General features: G+C 42.7%; 1 protein-coding gene across 5 annotated transcripts in view; it reads right to left on the bottom strand.

Annotated features, from left to right (window-relative positions):
- DDHD1 (DDHD domain containing 1) overlaps window positions 1-14,319 on the bottom strand; it is a gene marked incomplete at its 5' end in the record, with an annotated part of 91,385 nt that extends 77,066 nt beyond the window's left edge. For all 5 annotated transcript variants that reach the window (XM_082648999.1, XM_082649003.1, XM_082649000.1 and 2 more), the window contains one exon: window positions 13,467-14,319. In XM_082648999.1, the coding sequence (XP_082505125.1) occupies window positions 13,467-14,319 (853 nt within the window). The remainder of the gene's footprint in view (window positions 1-13,466) is intronic.
- Window positions 14,320-14,800: the final 481 nt, after the last annotated feature.

Below are 14,800 nucleotides of genomic sequence, written 5' to 3'. Positions count from 1 at the left end.
AGTGGGGAAAGGTTGAGGGGGAGGGATAAATTAGGAAGTTGGAATTAACATATACACACTACTATACATAAAACAGATAATTAGCAAGGACCTGCTGTATAGCATAGGCAACTCTACTCAATGCTCTGTAATAACCTATATGGGAAAAGAATCTGAAAAATAGATATATGTATAACTAAATCACTTTGCTGTACACCTGAAACTAACACAACATTGTAAATCACCTATACTCCAATACAGGGACTGCCCTGGTGGTCCGTGGTTAAGACTCCACACTTTCACTGCAGAGGGAACGGGTTCGACCCCTGGTCGGGGAACTAAGATCCCACATGCCACACAGTGCAGCCAAACAAATAGACAAAAAAAAAAAGAAAGAAAGAAAGAAAACCAAGAAACTATACTCTAATATAAAATAAAAATTTAAAAAATAATCACCAAAAAAAAGCCTTGAAAATTAGATCAGGTGAATTGAGACTTATAAAGGTCTCCATAAAACAGAAACAAACAAAAAATTGCAGAGCAATGGACACTTCCAAACGCCTTCCATTAGGTCACCATCACTCTGATACCAAAACCAGACAACGATATCACACAAAAAAAGAAAATAACAGGCCAGCATCACTGATGAACATAGAAAAATTCTTAACAAAATATTAACAAACTGAATTGAACAATACATGACTAAGTGGAATTTCCCCAGGAATGCAAGGATGGTTCAACACTGGCAAATCAATCAATATGATACACCACATTAACAAACTGAAGAATAAAAACCATATGATCATCTCAATAGATGCAGAAAACGTTTCTGACAAAATTCAACACTTATTTACGATAAAAATGCTCCAGAAAGTGGGTACAGAGGTAACATACCTAAACATAGTGAAGGCCATATATGACAAGTCCCTAGCTAATGTCATACTCAATGGTGAAAAACTGAAAGCATTTCCTCTAAGATCAGGAAGAAGACAAGATGTCTACTCTCATCACTTTTATTCAACATAGTATTGGAAATCCTAGCCACAGCAATTAGAAAAGAAAAAGAAATAAAAGGAATCCACATTGGAAAGGAAGAAGTAAAACTGTCACTGTTTGCATATGACATACTACACACAGAAAATCCTAGAGATGCCATCAGAAAACTACTAGAGCTCATCAATGAATTTGGTAAAGTTGCAAGATACAAAATTAATACACAGAAATCTGCTGCATTTCTATATACTAACAATGAAAGATCAGAAGAGAAGTTAAAGAGACAATTCCATTTACCATTGTATCAACAAGAAAAAAATACCTAGGAATAAACCTATCTAAGGAGGTAAAAGACCTGTACTCCAAAAACCATAAGACGGTGATGAAAGAAAAAGATGATGACACAAACAGATGGAAAGATATACCATGTTCTTAGATTGGAAGAGTCAGTATTGTCAAAATGACTATACTATCCAAGGCAATCTACAGATTCAATGCAATCACCTATCCAAATACCAAAGGCATTTTTCACAGAACTAGAACAAATAATTTAAAAATGTGTATGCGGGCTTCCCTGGTGGCGCAGTGGTTGAGAGTCCACCTGCCGATGCAGGGGACACAGGTTCGTGCCCTGGTCCAGGAAGATCCCACATGCTGTGGAGTGGCTGGGCCCGTGAGCCATGGCCATTGAGCCTGCACATCTGGAGCCTATGCTCCGCAACGGGAGAGGCCACAACAGTGAGAGGCCCGCGTACTGCAAAAAAAAAAAAAAAAATTTGTATGGAAACACAACAGACCCCAAATAGCTGAAAGAAGAACAGAGCTGGAGGAATCATGCTCCCTGACTTCAGGCTATAGTACAAAGCTATGGTCATCAAAACAGTATGTTACTGGCACAAAAACCAACACATATATCAATGGAACAGAAAAGAATGCCCAGATGTAAGCCCATGCACACATGGTCAATTAATCTACAACAAAGGAGGCAAGACTATCCAATGGGGAAAAGAGAGTCTCTCCAATAAGTGGTGCTGGGAAAAATGGAAAGCTACGTGTAAAAGAATGAAATCAGGATGTTTGCTCACATCATGTACAAATAAACTCAAAATGGATTAAAGACCTAAGTGTAAGACCTGAAACCATAAAACTCCTGGAAGAGAACATAGGGAAAACACTCTGATATAAACTGTAGCAATATTTTTTTAGATCTGTCTCCTAAGACAAAAATAAACAAATGAGAGCTAATCAAATTTAAACGCTTTTGCACAGGAAAGAAAGCCATCAACAAATGAAAAATGGCCTACTGAACAGGAGAAAATATTTGTAAACGATATGCTCAATAAAGGGTTAATATCCAAAATATATAAACAGCTCATACAACTCAATGTCAAAAAAAAAAAAGACCCAATTAAAAAATGGGCATAAGACCTCAACAGGCATTTTTCTGCACAAGACACAGAGATGGCCAACAGGCACATGAAAAGATGCTCAACACTGCTAATCAACAGGGAAATGCAAATCAAAACCAATGAGATAGCACCTCATGCCTGTCAGAGTGGCAATCATCAAAAAGATCATAAATAGGGGCTTCCCTGGTGGCGCAGTGGTTGAGAGTCCGCCTGCCGATGCAGGGGACACGGGTTCATGCCCCGGTCCGGGAAGATCCCACATGCCACGGAGCAGCTGGGGCCATGAGCCATGGCCGCTAAGCCTGCGCGTCTGGAGCCTGTGCTCCGCAACGGGAGAGGCCACAACAGTGAGAGGCCCGCGTACCGCAAAAAACAAAACAAAACAAAAAGATCATAAATAACAAACTTTACTGCAAATGTGAGAAAAGGAAGCCATTTTGTGGGAATGTAAATTGTTGCAGCCATTGTGGAAAACAGTATGGAGGTTCCTAAAAAACTAAAAATAGAACTACCATATGATCCAGCAACTCCCCTCCTGGGTATATAGCCAAAGGAAATAAAAACACTAATTTGAAAAGTACATGCACCCCAATGTTCACAGCAGCATTATTTACAGTAGCCAAGACATACACAGAAGCAACCTAAATGTCCATCAACAGATGAATGGATAAAGAAGATGTAGTAATAACATGCACACACATATACATGATGGAATACTACTCAGCCATAAAAAACAATGAAGTGTTGCCATTTGCAACAACATCGATGGACCTTGAGAGTATTATGTTTATTGAAGTAAGTCAGACAGAGAAAGGTAAATACTGTTATCACTTACATGTGGAATCTAAAAATCAAACATATATAACGAAACAGAAACAGATTCCCAGATATAGAGAGCAAACTAGTGGTTACCAGTGGGGAGAGGGCAGTGGGAAGGGGCAAGATAGGGGTAGGGGATTAAGATGTACAAACTACTACTTATAAAATAAATAAGGTACAGGGATATATTGTACTGTGCAAGGAATATAGCCATTATTTTATAGTACCTTTAAATGGAGTATAATCTAGAGAAATGTTGAATCACTATGTTGTACACCTGAAACTAACATAATATTGTAAATCAACTACACCTCAATAAAAATAAATTTTTTTAAACCCACAGAAGACATGAAACAAAACCCAATATAACTAAAATGAATAAATAAATCGACAATTACAGGTGGGGACTTCATCCTCTGTCTCAATAATTTATAGAATGAGTAGATAGAAAAATCAGTGAGGACACAGAAGTTTTAAATTGGAAGGACAGCAAAAATAAGTAGGTAAAAGAAAAACAGATGAAATAAAAATAAAATGTGGGTTGAAGGCTACTTCCTCTAGAACCCTTTCAAATGCAACTTTGGACTGGCTGAACTGGTAATTTTCTGAGTGTATGTGAAGACAACTCTAATTTCCAAGGATGAGATCTGAGAATCTACATTTTTAACAATTCTCCCAGTGACTGTTAGGCTCAATGAAATCTGCAAACTACTAGTCTAAGACAGGATGCCATTCCACCGGCAAGGGAATCCAGCAGAGGTGATTCAGAGGCTGAAGAGTATTCCTCTGTCCTTCGATCACCTGGAAAGGTATTCATATTGTTCAACCTCAGAGTCTACAGAAGGAATTAAGGTTTCTGCAGTGTGATACTTCATTGTGATTCCCTGAACTCTCAGGGGTGATAAAGCTGGTTTAAGATGAGCACATAGATGTATACACAGAGGGGGGTGGGGGGCTGGGGGGAGTGGGAGGGGGAGGAATATGTGTGTATGTACGTGTCATGTGCGTATATGGTCATCGAATTTAGGCTAAAGTAATTTTGGTAGAACCATAGCCTCCTACGCTTGTTTTTCAAAAATACAACAGGTTAACCACACACTTTTTAATTTCCAGAAGCTAGGCTTGGCTTCTAGTTCAAGAGCCAGTATACCAGCCTGACTTAAATACAACAGTTAACACGTATTAGAACCAGGTTCTGTGCTAGGCGCTCTACATGTGTATTTCAACAGAATCTTCAAATATCCCTGTGAAGCAGGAATTATTATCCCCATTTACAAAGAAGCTGGGCCACACAGCAATTATAACTTGCCCAAAGTCATACAGTTATGGTAAATCAAAGATTCATACTAAGGGAATTTGACAACCAAGATCTTTTCTCTGAGCCCACTTGGCTTTTACTGTTAATGCTGGATAAGGAATGGCCACTTCAGACCCCTGGAGTAAGGGCAGATTCATATTTGAAGCTAGACCTTGTACGAGGTGCCAGAATCTAGCTGCCATCCCTACCACTGCTGGTTCAACTGCAGGTCAATTAAGAGAAATTCCTCAAAGTTTTCAAGCTGAGGTCTGCACTGTAAGGAATTATGGGCCACTTCTTTTATGTCAATGTGGCAGAAAATCCAGAACACTACTAGCTCTGCCTTGACTGAAAACTGAGCCGTCTTTAAGAAAGCTGTAAAGTTCTCTAGTGTATCAAAAATCCTGATAGCTGGTAGATGCTTTAAATGAGCTTTTGGGGTGGACTCAGCACTCCCTACATCTGGTGATAAGATCTGCATACTAAAAAATAGTAGATGCTTAAGAATTTAGAATGCTTTTATGCGAAAGAATTCTTCCTTTTCCACAGTCAGTAGCTTTCTAAGAGAATGACTGGTGCACTTCTCTGGGGTCCAAGCCAGGAAGACTTAAGATAGTACAGCTCTTTCAGGGGTCTGAAAGACTAGGCAAAAATCAGTCACAGTTTCTCACAAAAGAAGGCAACAGTTATAGAAGTTCTAGGGCTGTACCTCAGAGTTGATTATCAAGATAGGAGGCCAAGAAATTGCTACGTCAGGAAAGAGACTACAAACTGGAACAGGAGAGTTGAAAGCCAAGAATGTCAAGTGAGTTGTAAATTTGAAAGGATAGAAGAGGCAGGAAAATGAAATAAAAACAGCTGTTATATATGACTTACTATTTGTCACGGATGTTTCAAGATCTTCAAATATTTTAACTTATTACAACAATTCTGAAAGGTAGGTACTCTTTTTTTTTTTTTTGCAGTACGCGGGCCTCTCACTGTTGTGGCCTCTCCCGTTGCGGAGCACAGGCTCCGGACGCGCAGGCTCAGCGGCCATGGCTCACGGGCCTAGCCGCTCCGCGGCATGTGGGATCTCCCCGGACCGGGGCACAAACCCATGTCCCCTGCATCGGCAGGCGGACTCTCAACCACTGCGCCACCACGGAAGCCCAAAAAAGGTAGGTACTCTTATCTACATTTTACAGAAGAAGAAACATGGAGCATTTAAGTTGCCCAAAGTGACACAGACAGTACATAGAAAAGCTGCGATTTGGACCTAGTTTGCCTCCGTGGTTATTTACATTCATAATCACTATACAACACTGCCTCTCTAGAAAAACTGGTATGAACTGAAACAGAGGTGGCAGAGATGAAACTGATGAGCTGAGGTAGGATAAGAGTTGATCTGAAAACAAATGCTGTGAATCAGGTCCACCCTTTATGTTGTGATCTACCATACACTTTGATGGGTTCTAGGTCTGTCCATAAAAGACAGAATCCTGGCAGGCTAGCATAATTCTAAAAAATTCAATACAGTATTCTAGGATTAGGGACATTCACTATGTATGAGAAACAGTTACACCCTTCTCCCCCACCAAAAATGTGTAACAGATAATGTAGTTTACACAAAATAATATGAGGCTAAATAGTAAGCAGGTTAAAGAATAAACTGCAACTATATTCAAAGATATTCTAAAATATAAAGGTCCCAATTTTTTTCTAGTGAAAGGCAAAGAGCAGAACCATGGGTAGGGTGCTAGTCTTAAACAAGAAGAGCAAGCACAGTGGCTACACGATGAAAATGTCGAGCAAAGGCAAGAATCTATTCACAAACATTACAGACACGTACACCTGTCTCATTTAGTGCCAGACATATATACGGGTTCATTTCAGTAGTGGAGAGCCAGCATGGAAGAGGGAATGCCATTGAAAGTGCTTGAGCAGTGTACTGTGCTTTCCTCAGGCTGAGTGGTCCTCGACAGTCTCTTTGAAGTACTCTCCTTGCAATATCTTTGGATTCACAGCAAAGATTTCATTTTCCAAACCATAAACAAACGTGGGGGGTACTTAACATTAACATTTATATCAGCTGTTAAAATACAAGTTTTCCTGAAGATCTACGTGGGTGAATCAGGCAGAAACGGGATACCCTGGGCCTACTTATAAGCGATTCTATAGAATGAGAAGCAAATAATGTATTCAGTCGATAAAATATTAACTGAAAGTTGATTATCTGTAGTAAGTAGTAAAATACAAGGTGGGATTGCATTTAACTACGTATATCAAGGCTCAGAAGTAATTCCAACTCTGCTCCTTGTGCTTCACCTACAGTTATTTTTGCAGCTCCTTCCACAGCATGTGATTTAGAGTCTTATGTTTTAGCATAGTTCATCCAGTTCTTTGTCCTATATCATGTGTCCCAAGAACTACCTGCATCGATGTTCAGAATGATGGTTCACTGAGAAGTAGCCAAAGGGAGAATAGTAATATTAGAGAGTTTTCCATTCATATGGTTAAAATTCTACAATAGCAAATAAAAGCTTAACTCTCAACTATTTGGAAAAGCCATCCATTCAGATGGAATTTATATTTCTCAAAGATTCCAGATATCTGAGGTCCTTGGGTACAGAAATATTAATAACATTGTAATTTCCAAAGACTGGCCTTGCCCCCAACAGTCAGTGAAGAGAGTTTATTTGAACACACAAGTGTAATGATTATAAAGATTATGTAGATATAGTTAAATGTAACAAGATATTAGAACAAATATTAATGATTGTATAGTTTATTCTTATTGTATGGTAATCTGGCAAAATTAGAATAACATAGAATTACTTTTATATGATCATATCAATATTTCTACCATTTTCCCTTAGTTCTCTAGCACAGGCGATTTCTATTTTTCACCACTTTGAATTCCACGTGTCCCCTAATCCAGGGATATCAAAAAAGTATCTGTATTACGCTTTTCATCCCATTAATCCACTCGTGTCAGTGGTTCAACCTCTCTTTTTTTTTTTTTTTTTTTGGCGGTACACGAGTCTCTCACTATTGTGGCCTCTCCCGTTGCGAAGCACTTCGGACGCGCAGGCTCAGCGGCCATGGCTCACGGGCCCAGCCACTCTGCGGCATGTGGGATCTTCCCGGACCGGGGCGCGAACCCGTGTCCCCTGCATCGGCAGGCGGGCTCTCAACCACTGCACCACCAGGGAAGCCCTCAACATCTTTTATAGGCACAATTTCCCTTCACCAAGGCAAGCTCAAAACAGTAGAATTGTAGGTTAAATATAGTGGCTATAAAAATGTTTTTCCTTGTTTTACTTTTTAACTGAGCTTCTAGGAATGTACTGTGGCAAAAAAAAGAAGAGACTATATCTATAACCTTCATCAGTGTTGAAGTTCTTCTTGATAAAGTGCACAGTTTAAATTTCATCAGACTCATGAAAAGATAAAGGTCTTGAATCAGACTGCCCAACAATCAGGGATTCTAGGACTGCCTACCTCCCCATCTCTTCTGCCAGGAATCTTCATCTTAGGCTTCCTGTGAACACATGCCATACTTCCCTCTCTCCTTTTTACCCCCCTACTCTCCTCACCCAGTGAGGATAATTCTCAGAGGATTCCATGACCAGCACAGCATAGCCAGCTTTTCCTTGCTCTCTACAGAAAAGAATCAGCCGTAGGGTTTCAGACAGCAAAGATCTTAGCAAAGCAGAAATTACAGGGTGTAATGTGAAGATAAAAGACCCAGGAAATAAAATTTGGAAGAGGGAAGAGTAGAAAAAGTCTTTTTTTACGGCAAAATAGTAAAGGAGGAAACAAGAGCGTGATGACAGATGGAGGAAAGAAAAGCATACTAATTAGTCTGAACATTTATATAAAGTAACTTGCACAACATGCATTATCACATTTGAGCCATACACAAACAAGGTGGATCAATAACTGATATTAAATCAGTTTTTAAACTAATGGTACAATGCAAAGGGAAAGAAAAGTCCTGAATGCTTTGGTCAGGTAGTGCCAAGTCCTACCCTCCATACAAGTCACCCATTAGTCATTCATATCTTTGTGCTATTTCAGTAGGTCTCTGAAACAAAGTCTAAAGCAGGCTTGATCTGGAACGGAGCTCTCAGAAGATTTCCGCCAGGGTTCTAAAACCTGAACAGTCAGAATTCCAGTGCAGCCCAAGGCTGCTTTCCAGGCTGAGCTAGTGGGAGATAATGCAGTTAAAAAGAGTAAAAGATAAAAGTCTCCCAAATTTTTTAGAGTCAGGCATCTCTAGTCCCTATAGCTCTGCTTTACTGAAGGCAGAAACTGATCAAGAAAGAGTACCTTCTACCAGCTTGGACTCTATTACTTTCCCCTGATGCCTTGTGCTTCATAAAGGATTATTACTTATTAAGGTTATTAACCCTTGAATGAAAAAGACTTAAGAGATGGTTACAGCTACGCCAAGTTAATAAAAATCATATAATTTGGGTACTTGCAGAAAAAGCCCTAATTTTTCTGCCTTTTTATTGGGATAATACTTTCCAATATTTTATTGGGATAATAATATTTTCTCTTCAACATATCATGAAGACTGATTAATTTCTGAAGTGTTTGAAACTGCAAATGGCTTAGAATTATAATAATGTACATAGGCCTGATAGTACACGAAATGGGGGAAGGGCAGGGGTGAGGGAAGCTGTGGCTTATAGTTAATGACTGCTTCTGGAAACTACACATTCATATAACTATTTGGTCAATTAAATAACTAATTCAGGACTTCTCTGGTGGCGCAGTGGTTAAGAATCTGCCTGCCAATGCAGGGGACACGGCTTCGATCCCTGGTCTGGGAAGATCCCACATGCCGCAAAGCAACTAAGCCCGTGTGCCACAACTACTGATGCCACGTGCCATGGCTACTGAAGCCCGTGTGACTACAGCCCGTGCTCTGCAACAAGAGAAGCCACTGCAATGAGAAGCCTGCGCACCGCAACGAAGGGCAGTCCCCACTCACCGCAACTAGGGAAAGCTTGCATGCAGCAATGAAGACCCATCACAGCCAAAATAAAAATAAAATAAAGTTAAAAAAATAACTAATTTAGTCAATGAATGGATATTACATATTGCCTAGTGCACACTGCACACATCACTGCTATCAGAATTGCTTTAAAACTATTCTTTTTTTGTTTTGTTTGTTTTTGTTTTTTTTTTTAATTTTTGGCTTCATTGGGTCTTCGTGCTCCATGGCATGTGGGACCTTCCCGGACCAGGGTTTGAACCCGTGTCCCCTGCATTGGCAGGCGGATTCTTAACCACTGCGCCACCAGGGAAGTCCTAAAACTATTCTTAACTCATCAAATATCTCTATAATGTTCCAAATGCCTTCCCATAGCCTACTACTAAATGCTTCGGCCATTTCTTGTTATTATTCTTGACAAACATTTCACCTGTGATCAGGTAAAGGCCAGTGACACCAAACCCTGGGTACTCAACAGTTTGAATACCCAGTCTTATTAACCTTCATGTGAGTTTCTACAAGTAAGGTATAAAGTTTTCTGAGATCCACACAGATATAGTTAACACCTAGTACTTTGTGTCTACTATTGTTCTAAGCATGTTATAATAATAATTCTCAAAACAAGCCTATAAGGTGGCTACAAGCAGCTTCGTTAAAACACAGGGAGCAGGGAGTTCACTTAGCCATTATCAGCAATGATCAGTTTTTATCTAAAATGTCCACATGCATTGAGAAAAATATCTGAACAGTCAATAAACAAAAATAAGTTTCCTATAATTAAAGTTTTCACATGTAATAATATTGGCTTCCTAGCTATGGTAGACAAAACTTTTGTTCCCCTTCCAATTCATGTACCCCAAATTGGTTCAAATTTTATCTGTCAGTAAGAATTCAAAAGGAAAAGTAAATATAAATTAAATTAACACCTTTCTTTTAGACTAGGCATAGATAGCTAACGTATTGGCTTCAATACCCAGATAAAGTGTACTTAGGTCACAAAAGTCACTAGAATCCTACCACCATTATATGTAGGAACATATTGGACTCTTTTTTAACCTTTCATTACCACTATCTGGAAATTTTCCAGAAAGGTTTAAAAAGAAAAGTAAAAAGGAGGAAGGTGAAAAGCTGCAAAGTTCATAAGAGTCCTTCCATTTGAAGAAAGGCTGAAGAGTCCATACTGGGACTGAACCCTCCTGAGACGGTGTGAAAACTTACATAATACACAAAGACCTGAAGAGCCAACTAGAACAAAGTTACATGGGATTTTTTGAGAAGTAGTAAATTATGGACAAAAAGCACTATTTTCCTTTCAACTCATATGGAGGCCTGGGACACCCACAGGATTGTATCTTGCAGAAAACTATCTAGAAAATGCTAAAATGGAGTCAAAAATAGGTGTTGCTGTTATGCCAGTAAACAAAAATTAATTTATAAGCTATAGTTGGTCTATTGGTGATCTGATTTAGGAAAGAAGATTTGAGAAGACTAAGCTTTTCCTTTCCGGTTAATTTTTGTAGGTCCTAACTGTTCCTCGATTTATGACACTAGCATTCTAATGATATTCTCCAACTGTCCAATTCAACCTTTGTGTTGTCACTAATCATCTAAGTAATAGAGAACCTTCAAGTGTTTGGTTCCCTGATACAGGGTAAAGTCCAAACTCCTTAGCACTGCATGCTACCCTCTTCCTTTTCTAGCTACTCTCCCAAATGCACCATTCACAGGCAGATGCTTCCTTCACAATCACCTCATGTCCCTAATCAAACATGTCTGTCTCTGTGGTGGTCAAATCTCAAACCTAAGCTGTGTGGTTTGACCCCTGCAGGTATAGCCCTAATTTCCTCAAAGTGCTATGAGGTTTAATGCTTCTGTATCCTTGCATATGTTACTCCATCTGGCTGGTATGCCTTTCTCTCCATCTCCCTGGTTCTTCTGTCTGATTAAATTCATCCCTGAAGACTCAGTCTCACATAATCTGAGAAGTTTTTCTGACATCCTCATCCCTAGGTGGGTCAGATGCTCTTTGGACACTGGGCTGTATTCCCCCACTAGACTATGAACTGTTTTACCACTTTCTAGGTGAGTGACCTTGGACAAGTTCATTAATTTCACTGAGTCCGCTTCTTCATATAAAGAACATTAGCATTCATTTGCTGCTATCACTATGAAATAATGAATGTGAAAAAATCACTTTGTAGACAGTCAAGCACGGTGTAAGCATTAACAATCTTATCATAAACCAAAAGAACACACAGTATTCTAGGTGAATATACTTCAGTTGATCTAAAGGTAAGATTCATCTTTTGGTTTCCAGGCCTCTCCAAGGATGCCCTGCATTTTATCCAACTTTATGACGCCAATTAAGTCCTTGTGCTTCTATCTTCAAAGGAAAAAAAAAATCTATCATGATGTCTAGGTCATCTGAAGAAAAGACTTAGTGGGAAGCTCCTCAAGGGTAAGGATTGTCCTTTTTTTTTTCACCTTTCCTATTGCCTTCACAAGAGTACTGTGTGATGTACAAATACTGGTAAAAAGGAAAAAGATGAATGAGTGAGTGAATACAAGCATATCCTGTCCTTAGTGAGCTTATAATCAAAAGGAGTGAATGATGTGACAAGTCCCATATGAATCTGGCCTTGTGAAAGTGGTAACAAATGCCTTCAATGTCATCTTAAAGTGTAGTAAGAAACTGAATTTCCTGCTATGCTTATTTTGTTTGGTGATTTGATACATCTTGTAATTGCTATCTTAGTGACTCATGCTTAACGTGAATGTTTTAACATTATAGAATCGCTTATGCAATTCAATACCTATTTTAAAAAATATTTTCTGCACTAGGCCCTATGAGAATATGAAGACAAAGGTGATGGACTTTGCCCAGAAGATGCTAAACATACAGAAAGGAAGCTAAGTCATCAATACATATAATTAATACAAGGCAGAATGTTGTAAGATGTACGGAAGACATCTGAGCTAGGCCACTGGGACCATAAAAATTATAGCTATATATCACAAATTACTGGGGGCCAATAGCTTCTGCTATTATAGAATATTATATACATGTATATATATAAAGCATTTGCTACATGCAATGGTGGATATTTCTGACGGCCTTCCTCCTTAACCTAATTACAAACCTAACTGTGTTGTTGTGTAATGAATAAGGACTTACTGTTAACACCTACATCACACGTGCGTACCAAGCACAGTTCCAAGGCCCTTAGGTATATTGCCTCATTTAATCTCCACAACAACCCTACGAAGTAGATACAGTAATCCCTATTTTACAGAGGAGAAAACCAAGGCATAAACCTTGTACCTTTTCAAGGTTAAGAGGCAAAAATGAAAAGATGTAAACAAGGACCTGAGAGAGAAAAACGAGTATTCCACATAGAGAGAGTGAGCGGACTCCACCTGCCACAAATGCTTCGACCAGTGCTTTCCACCTCTCCCAAACGCACCACTGGGAACAACCTATCTCCCTTCCCTTCCCGCCAGGGATTAATTTTCTTTTCCCAAGTCCATAACTGATTCAGATTCTTTTCCCAAGTCCATAACTGATTCAGATTCTCTCAAACGTTCCCAACCCAGAGGGCAGACTGGTATTTAAATCATAGGCAGTTCAGGGTAAATGAGACCGAATCAGATCCCGGGGTGGACGAAGCCCAGGTAGGATCACGAAATTAAAGCTTTGGCGCTGGCCATCCGTTCCTGGATCACCTCCAGGGGATGGCAGCAGCACCCGGCTGACCCAGGGGGCGCTACCCCGGCAGTATCCCCCAGGCGGCTGGGGTTTTGCCATCTGCTCGCTTTACCCTTCACCTGCCGGTGCTGCCTGCACGGTCTCCACCCTACTCGAACCAAACGCCAGGCCTCACGCGCCTCGCTCTCCCCGCGGTCAAGTTCCAAAGCCACCCGGGTGCGTGTCGGCCCCCGTAGAGGCAGCCCGTCCCGCTCCCTCCCCCGGCCGGCTACTCACGGTTCCAATACACCGGGTAGCATTCTCCTTGGGTCACATCCACCTCGTAGAGGCCGCCCCGCACACACACCCGCTCGATGTTCACCAGCTCCTCCATCTCGCGCCCGTGCCCGGCAATGCGCGGACAGAAGCCGCAGACACGGTCCTCGGCGTCGTCCTCCGCGGAGCTGGACGCCGGCCCCGCGGGGGAGGCCGGGCCGCCCACATGGTCGCCGTCCGGGTCCTGCGCCCGGGCCCGGGCCCCGGTGGCCTGCGGCAGGGTTCGGAAGGCGAGCTCGATGCGGAACGAGTCGTAGCCGATGAAGGGCTTCCAGGTCTTCTTGTCCTCCTTGTAGAACCAGCGCACCTCCTCCGGGCCCAGCTCCGTCACGACCTCGTAGCGGTGCCGGGCGGCCGCGCCGCCAAGCCGGGTACGCTTCCTCTCCCCGGGCCCCCCTCCGGCCGTCCCGCCGCCCCCCGAGTTCGTCGGGACCAGCGGCGACTGCTGCGGCGGGTGCAACGACGAGGAGCTGCCGCCGCCACCACTCTCGCCCTCGCTGTAGTAGCGCAGCGAGGAGCCCGACTCGGCCGAGCTGAAGTCATAGTTCTCGTCACTGAGGCAGGGGTCCAGCGTCAGGTGGTGGTTGTGGTCCTCCGCTCCCGACGCCAAATGCAGTCCGGGCTCCCCGCGCAGCAGGGCCAGGGGCACCTCGTCGTCGCCCGGGTCCCCGGCGGGCAGGTGGTCGAAGCAGCAGACGCTGCCGCCGAACGCCGGCTGCGCATCCGCGCCCAGCTCCCAAGCAGTGGCACCGCCGCCGCCGCCCCGGCCGTTATGCTCGGGGTTTCGGGGAGGCCCGTGGCCCGGGTAATTCATGCTGTGGAGATGCAGCCGGCTGCCCGGCCCGGCGCCGAGCCGTGGCCCACAGCGCTTCCGCCACACATTCAACGCCGCCGCCCTCTCCACCAGGAGTTTTTAATCTTTCAAATCCTGACCGGGGCTGCGGCGGCAGCGGCGGCGGCTCCGCCCCCACCGAGGCCCCCGGCCGCCGCAGTCGTGTTCCGCCGCCCGCCCCATTGTCACGCAGCTCGACGTAGGTGGCGCTTGGCCCGGAGCCCCGCCCCGCCGGCAGCGTGTGCAGTCCCGGAAGTCCCTACTCATACCAAGCAGTGCGGGATCCGCGCCTCTTGCCCTTCCCGCCGCGGGAGAGGGGTCAGCTCATGATTCCTTAATTCCCTTCACCTCCTCTCCCTTCTCCCTGCCGTGCTGCTGCTTCGGACCCCGCCCTTCTGAGGGTCAGAGTCCAGGTGTGGAGAAGCTTTAGCCGACTCATCCTTGCAATGCGGGTCTCGAGCCC

The sequence above is a fragment of the Grampus griseus genome, assembly GCF_964374135.1.
Source record: "Grampus griseus genome assembly, chromosome: 2".
NCBI lineage: Eukaryota > Metazoa > Chordata > Mammalia > Artiodactyla > Delphinidae > Grampus > Grampus griseus.
This window is presented reverse-complemented; position numbering and strand designations above follow the sequence as displayed.